The 7843-nt window shown below is 39.9% G+C and overlaps 1 protein-coding gene across 8 annotated transcripts in view; it reads right to left on the reverse strand.

Annotated features, from left to right (window-relative positions):
• Positions 1-7843, reverse strand: part of wdr61 (WD repeat domain 61) — a 34028-nt gene that overhangs the window by 3701 nt on the left and 22484 nt on the right. For 5 of the 8 annotated variants that reach the window (XM_035396405.1, XM_035396398.1, XM_035396404.1 and 2 more), the window contains 5 exons: positions 2205-2259; positions 1953-1980; positions 1644-1749; positions 1252-1424; positions 571-719 (listed from right to left, as the gene is read on the reverse strand). In XM_035396405.1, coding sequence (XP_035252296.1) covers positions 571-719; positions 1252-1424; positions 1644-1749; positions 1953-1980; positions 2205-2216 — 468 coding nt within the window. In that variant the 5' untranslated portion in view covers positions 2217-2259. Of the gene's footprint in view, positions 1-570; positions 720-1251; positions 1425-1643; positions 1750-1952; positions 1981-2204; positions 2260-2374; positions 2395-2447; positions 2601-7843 lie in introns of those variants that run through there. The other 3 variants (XM_035396401.1, XM_035396402.1, XM_035396403.1) reach the window with 3 other exon arrangements.

Genomic DNA, 7843 nt, shown 5'->3' on the forward strand with positions numbered 1-7843 from the left:
ACCCTCAGGCAGTCGGTTACATAAATTGCCCAAATTATTTGAAAAGCAACCAAGCGAGCACTCTAAATCCATTCCCAGCTGTTGGCATGGGAAAAGAATCTTGTGTTTTTCAGTGAACACACAGTTTCTGTTTGGACACTTGGATGCCCACGGTTCTGACTCAATGTCCTCTCCCTACTAATGAGAATAAAGCTACTGAGGGCTGCAGGCAGTGTGCGTGAACCCCAGAAGGTGTGGTTCCCCCATCATTGCTATACTTACCACCATATTACACGGACATGCAGCTACAAAGATCTTGGGGCGACACACCGCTTTTTCACATAGCCTTACATCACCCACAACCTGCAACCCTCCATTTGCAAGTCCATTTCCCACAAGCGCCATGCCACACTAATATGGATAAACATGGGAAAACTGGCTTATGGAAAGGAGGCCGTGACTAACAGGTAAATTCATACCCCTTGCAGTCTGTACTGTAATCATATACTGTACATGAGATCACATTTATTAAGATGCATCTGTTTAGAGCAGCTCACTAAGTTAATGAATGAATGTGGCCACAAAGCTTACGTAAGCGATGCTCAGGATGAATTTCCCCCGAGTGTCCAGGGAGTGCTCCTTCTTCCCGCTCTCAACTCCGAAGATGTTCACCTTGCCCAGGTGGCTACCTGTGGCAATGTATCTTGAGTCCGGAGAGAACGCCACTGTCCAGGCATCCACTGCAAACGGAAACAAGGAGTGAGTGCGTCATGCTGCTCTGCGTTTGCTCTGCATTTGCTAGTGATAAGAGTACCACCACCAGCCCATGTCCTTGCACATGGATATGAATAACATCAGGCAGAACTGCCTGTTGGCGCTCACTAACCCGCCCTGATAAGAGCTGAACAGGCTCACTAGAAAACAACAGACACTTTATGATACAACAATCATGCAAACACAGAAAGCTTTAGGTGACTGATAATATTTATTGCCCATAACCCAGGGGCTCCCAAACTTTTTTCTGATGCAATGCAAAATGAACGCTCACAAATTTACACAACCCCAACACTCTACCCACACATACGCCTTATGCTTAACAACACTGTATAGTCATAATGACAATGATGCCCATCCTCAAATCAAGCGACCACATGACTACTCTCCTGATCACCTTTAGTCCAACAGCACATGTCCTGAGATTTACTCTAGTTTGAAGGTTGAAGGTTCTCAGTGGACCAGGTTCACAAACAGAACTCTACAGGGGATCCCCACCTGGCCCCGCATCCATGGATTTGATCTGCTTCCCGGACTCCAGGTCCCAGAGTCGAATGTTGGCGTCCAACGAGCTGGAAGCTGCAAGGGCGCCGTTGTGACTGATGTCCACGGACACCACGCCCAGTTGGTGGTTTTCCAGTGTCCACTGGAGCTCCAGCTTCTCCTCTGACCTTTGGGGTGAGATCACAATTTAGCCAGTGGTAAAGTCACAGCTATCAAAGCACCTGCACCACATGAATACCCAACCACACTCACCCTCTGCCCTTCAAATTAACATTAATCGGTATGGTCCAGTTAATCACTGCTTTCCATTGAAATTTACTTGACCATTTCTTAATCAAGGTAAAAATCAGCTCTCAAAAGCAACGCACACTTTTTTTTTTTTTTACCATTTCCAAACTTTGACAGTATCATCCAGCGACCCAGTGATGATAGTCTCCGTGCGGTCCTTTTCATTCTGACCCCAGGCTGTGGTCCAGATGGCGTCATCGTGAGCTAAGTTTGAACATAGGTTGTAAGGAACCCCATCTTAAAATATGCAAAGCTACCGGATGTAAGGACTATACTTATTTTAGAGTATTGACTGTTTATGGTAAAGGTAACAAAATAAACATGCATACGTATGTTTATAAAGACAGAACAGAAATAATAAGCAAATATTGATAACTGATACTGAAATATAAAGTTCCCGCACTTACCATGTTCTTGCTTGAACAGTATGCTATACTGAAATGTAAACAAACAAGAAGGTTATTTTTCGAATCGAGCTGGCTAGCCAGAGTATCGTGAAAATTGTCATTTTGCATCGGTCACTTAGAATATACAAGTTACAGAAACTAAACAATTCAGTAACTAACTGACAAAATAAGACCATGTGCTGCGATTTGAATAGCTAGCTACAGTACAGCATAATCTCATTGGCTGTTTGTGTACTAACACGTCAAATTTACCTGCGTGCTCATTTTGCCGTTTCCGATCTTCGAATTTTTGAAATAACGCAGCCTTCTGAAACAGAAATTACGTGATCCAAAAAGTTATCAATGCATTTTGAATCAGCATGCACACATATTTCCAGAAACCCAGCAAGCGCTGATAAACAATAGCAGAAAATGCAACGCACAGTGGGCAGAACTAATATTTTCGCTGATTCCCCCAAAGATGGAACAACATTTTCTGACACTCTAAAATGTTACCTTGACTATTTCAGCATTTATCGCTGGTTGTTGACGTAATTTTGTTCCACAACAGCAAAGGATTTCCGCTCAACAGTAAGACGCCATGACAACTCCGCGCTGAGGATTCTGGGACAATAAGCGCCCAAGCTTCCGCCCTAAAATAGTGCCAGTCGCCTTGCTTACGAGCGAGATCTCACTGTCGCGGAAAAAAAATGACTTCACGAGTTTAGATAAGACCAGGTTTAATTCTTCATCTTCTTGTTTATGCCAACGGGCGCGTAAACAAAGACGAAAGAATTAAGCCAATATCTTAACTTGAATCTTTTGTTATTTTTAATGACTGTAGTCACAGAGGCACTGTTCTAGTTGACAGAACTATTTGAAACATCCGGTAATAAGATTCGATTTATTTAGGGGAATTGCCCGCCGCAGTGACATTTATTTACTGCTTTAGCATGCCATCCCGCTGTGATTTAGTACTGTTGTCATAAGACGTTATTACCCAAGGCAAAGAAGGTACACCCAAAGATCAATGTCTCCAACAATCCGCATTGACAGACAATAAATTGCCATTTTAATGGGCAGGAGACAAAAGATTCACCGTAATTGATCCTGCACATTATTATTCACTCCTACAGCTAATGCTATGCTTTAGCTTCTTCCTGTCAGAGAAAGATTTTCAATCTAGATTCTGTCTTCTTGTTCTGCAGAATACATCATGTTTCAAAACCTTGTTACAGGAATTGGAGCATTTTTCTAATAACATTGTGTAGCATTATGTAACAACATTTAAGCACAAAACTAAAAATATGTCGTAAAATCCCTTTCAATCTGAGCGTCTTCTGTTCCGTTGCAAAGCATATCTAGTCATAAAAGTAGTCCTACAGCTTTAGGTTTTCTGCAATAGAAGCTTATTTGATGTTAATATTTGGATAACCTTTTTTAACCAAAGATACCAAAGTGTAAAAATTATTGAAAAGTTTATATAGCCTTTCTATACAAGTAACTTCCTCTGACAAAGCTCTTTCTCTTAATTATAAGATTTTGTTATTTTCCCATTTTTCATCAATCACTGTGCCTTCACGACCCTGGTTATGGTTCCAAATAATAATCAAAAGTGACCAAGGAAAACTAGGAGTCGTTTTCAGAATAACTCTCAAAAGGGGTTTCCATGCACACATTTAAAAAATGCATTGGAAAATTATACTATGGTTTAGAGCTTGTCAGGTAGCTCATCCATATAAAGTAATAGACCTTGGTTCAGTGATACAACTCCCTGTCAATATCCCAGCATAACTGGTTATACCATTGTCTAGGGAGGGAGGATTTCAGTCAACAGGGTATGTCCCACCTCACTGCATGCTTGTGACTCCTGTGGTCAGATGCAGTAACTGCAGTTTAGTTCAGCTCTCAGACTCTGCAGCCGAGTTGGTGGACAGCAGTGACTTGAGAAGCACAATTTGTGATTCTAATAATGGGAGAGAAAACATTTAATGCAGGCAAGTTCTTCAATTTCCTGTATATTCACTGTGAGCCAGTCCACAGTGTAACCCTCTACCTACACTCATAATTGTTCAAAGAAAATGCACATATCCCACAGTGTCTATCAATCAAAGGAACAGCTTTAACTATTTAAAATGTTGAATAGGGGATCAATTTGACTGGTCATTTAGTTATGCATTCAAAATGCAAATAAAAACATTCATGCACACAATTGAAACGAACATTTCTAGGTTTCTGGTTCTGATTGTGCCTGTATACGACTTCAGCATACCAGAAGATAAAGATTTAAATATTAAAAATGAATGAAGGCAGAGATTCACTATTTCCCCTGTAGTTTTGCCTGCATTGTTAGCAGGGGTGGAGGTGTCTGAGCAGAGGTGACATTGTGACACATGAGGTCTCATCTCTCTAACTGCTTTCTAAGTAAGATGGATGAGCTCTATGAGAAGAGTGTTGGTGGGCGGACTGTAATCTAATATTCTACAAGAAAAAAATGTCAAGCATGGAAAAGTGATTGCTTTTTATCTGGATCTGGCCATTCCATATACTGCATTTGTGTAAAATGGATTGCAATGTACTTTGAACAAAGATAGTACAATCAATCAGCTTAATTTAATTAGGAAATGTTGTGCCATTTAAAAATGAAAATGTCCATAGGGATGTACATTTAAGACAAAAATATAGAAAGATTTACTTTATTTTAAAACATTCCATCTTACCCAATTAATTTTCCTCAATTTGGGGACATAATCATATGTGTAGGCATACCATCAACATAATTTCCACTAAAAATTTGGATGAGTGGACACCAACAAAGTTGCCCTGTATTTTAATTTCCCATAACAAAAACTAATTGTTACATCCTAAAAGTAATAAAATAAGGTCTTGAGGCAGATTAATCAACAAAGAAATGATACACAAGGAAATGGGCTCATTGTACACATGGTCACAGGAGCAGTGTGTGCTGTCACGTATAACTAAAGTAGTTCATCAGTCACCGTTATAGCTGAAATATTAGCCATTAGCCCTCTCTCCAATCTCCCCATTGAATATAAGTATATATAGGTTTCATTCTGTTTGAACTTTACATGTCTTTAATTTATATGCTTCCTTTGCCTCCTCTGTGATGTAGTACAGAGTGGGGAGACTGCTAACCAATGTAACGGACAGTCCTTTGTGGTCTCTTAAAGGGACAGTTCACTTTCTAAGGTTTTTGATATTATTTAAGTGCCTCGGGAGGAATAATGTCACTGTACAAGCTGCTTGTACAAACATTAAAACTGAAATAATATTTTTGAAACCCACAGAAAGTGAATGATCCCTTCAACACAATCCTAAACAAAATGTGATCACTTTTCTGCAACTACAGTCAGTTGGGTTAAACTGCTTGTAGAGCTTTTCTACTAAAATATGCCTGAGGGTTGTCATCTCTATCTTGGCCAGCTCTCCCTTTGCATTTTTTTAAGGGAGGGTTATAATCATTGATTGATGGGGCAGAGAGTGGCCAACCTGTGTCCAGAGGGAATTGCCAGGTCATTTTACTGAACTGTTTTCTGAGAAAATGACTAGGACCCATCTGTACTTTAATTACTTGCTCTTGTCCGGAGGGCAGTTCTTAAAAGACATTGATGAAGAGCCATCAGCTAGGGAACCAATTAAGCCTGACGTGGCGACAGAACAACCTGAGCCCACGTTCTCTCCTGGGGTGGAGTGGAGGGTTCAGGGTACGAAGGGATGAATCATCCTTCCTGGAAGTTGCAATGAAGGCCAGTTTGGAGTGGCCATCAGCTGCCAAATAAAATTTGCTCATCAATGGAGAGCCAGAAAGCAAGACTGTGCTTTTTTTCTGAATTGGTTTGCATTCAATGCTTGAGGCACATGGCTCACTTAAGGGTTTATTCAGATGTGCAGTCCTTAATGGGGTCTAATGAGGCACGGAAGTGCTCTCGATTCACAAAAAACGGCACTTACTGGGATGTGAACTATTTCATTAGCAGTTATTTTTACCACGAAAAGGCTGTTGTTGCTGTTCTCAAAGGCCAGCAATAGGGCGTGGCTCTTCATATGAATTGTTTTAAGTAGCTGATCATTCTATTCATAAATCTTATTTTACCAGCCCAATTCCAATTTATTTATTGATTTTCTCTGAACACAGTGTGCATTCTGTGGACTTAACTGGCTTTAAAGGCCAGTTTAAAAAGCTGGCCTTTAGCACGCCCTCTGTGGGTCTCTGATGTGCTTTCTGATGTCTTTCCAACACCTTCATCCCGGAATGCTAGGCTAGGCTTCCCAGAGACTAACATTCTGAGGCTCTTCAGTCCCTGAAAGCAGACTGTTCCAAAACAAACCACTAAAACGGACACACATGCGCACACACACATACACACACACACAATCACTGCAGAGTGAATTTGTCAGGTACAATGCATAATGATTTACAGGCAGATCTTGTATAACAGTATTAAACAGTATTAAAGCTGCTTATAATTGTGAATCTGCAGTTTTAAATCTCTTTAAAAGCTCTCTGACATCCAAGCCCCATGGTCAGAAAGTGATTGATTGATTGTCCTTTTGAGGGTGAACACCCAGCCTTTTTAATGATGCAATATCTCAAAAGCACCAAATACATCTCGAAGTGTGACAAAAGAACTACGATACAACTAATATTAATAATAACACAAGTCTCCGATTATTTTCCAAACATGATAGATACTGAAATAAAGAAAACAGAAACCATGCTTTCTTTTCTGTGGTTCATTAAAAAGGTTTAAATGTAAACATTGCTGCATGCAACCATTCAGGAAGACCTGGCGATTATTCAATTAATTTGTTTAGGATTTATTCAATTGTCAAATGAGTTAAAAATGAAATGAGTCAAAAAATTGCACCAAATTTAAGATGGTACCTAGATTTTGTGACAGGTCAGTTCTGTGTCCAATTCTGTATATCTATTTGTGGTTACATCTATGTTTCTTTTTCAATGTTGCAAAATGATTGGCTCATGGCAGTCATGGCCCTGTACAGAGGCCTCTCAAACACTGGCAAACCATCTGAAAGTTCCAGCCAGTAGTTGGGTGTCAATTGTTTCTAAGGTCAATGAGGCTTAAAACTGCCTAACATACTTCAGCAAGGCTACACTTCTATGAAGTGCATGAAAATTGTGATATGCAGTATTAGAACATCCTATTAGAACACATTCCTGTCTTTGCTTTGTGCTGTTTATTTGCTTAAAATTAATATTATAGATTAAAGTCATGAAGAAATTATAATCCCACCAAAAGCAGCAGGATGCTAAGAAGTTGTTGTTGTTGTTGGTCCCCTAATTGTGCAAACATCAGAGGAACACGTGTCTCTTATGTAACTCAGACAGGAGAACAGTCTTTAAGTCATTGAGTGGATCGACCATTTACCCACTGAAGACAAACATTTAAAAGTTAAAATGAAATCAAATAACACCTCTGTGAAATTTTACAGAGTAGGCAAATTGTCACATCAGGCACAGCAATTAATGTCAGGAGAACTGCCGCATTTTATGTGCCACAATTAACAGTGGCAGGAGCGATAACTTCATGAATACATTCTGAAGGTTTTCCAGCTTTTAGGAAATTAATATGGCCAAAAACAGCATCCTAGATCCAGGAGAAATAAATCCTTACATGTTCCCCAAACGCTCACTACTGTGTAGGAGGTCTCAGTAGTTTGGAGTCCCAGTTAAAATTTCGACACATGTTCAGAAATTACAGTGGCAGTGTGCGGAAGATCATGATAAATTAAAATAAATCAAACTGACACACCACAGACATATGGCCCAGAGAGCTGAAATATAGTGCCAAACACACTTCAGACCAGTTACTGTAAAGATGAATTGGTGTAAACCTGTGTGATCTGTTTCTCCTCAGTCTAGCCTTTTC

Source organism: Anguilla anguilla, chromosome 16 (assembly GCF_013347855.1).
Source record: "Anguilla anguilla isolate fAngAng1 chromosome 16, fAngAng1.pri, whole genome shotgun sequence".
Lineage (NCBI taxonomy): Eukaryota > Metazoa > Chordata > Actinopteri > Anguilliformes > Anguillidae > Anguilla > Anguilla anguilla.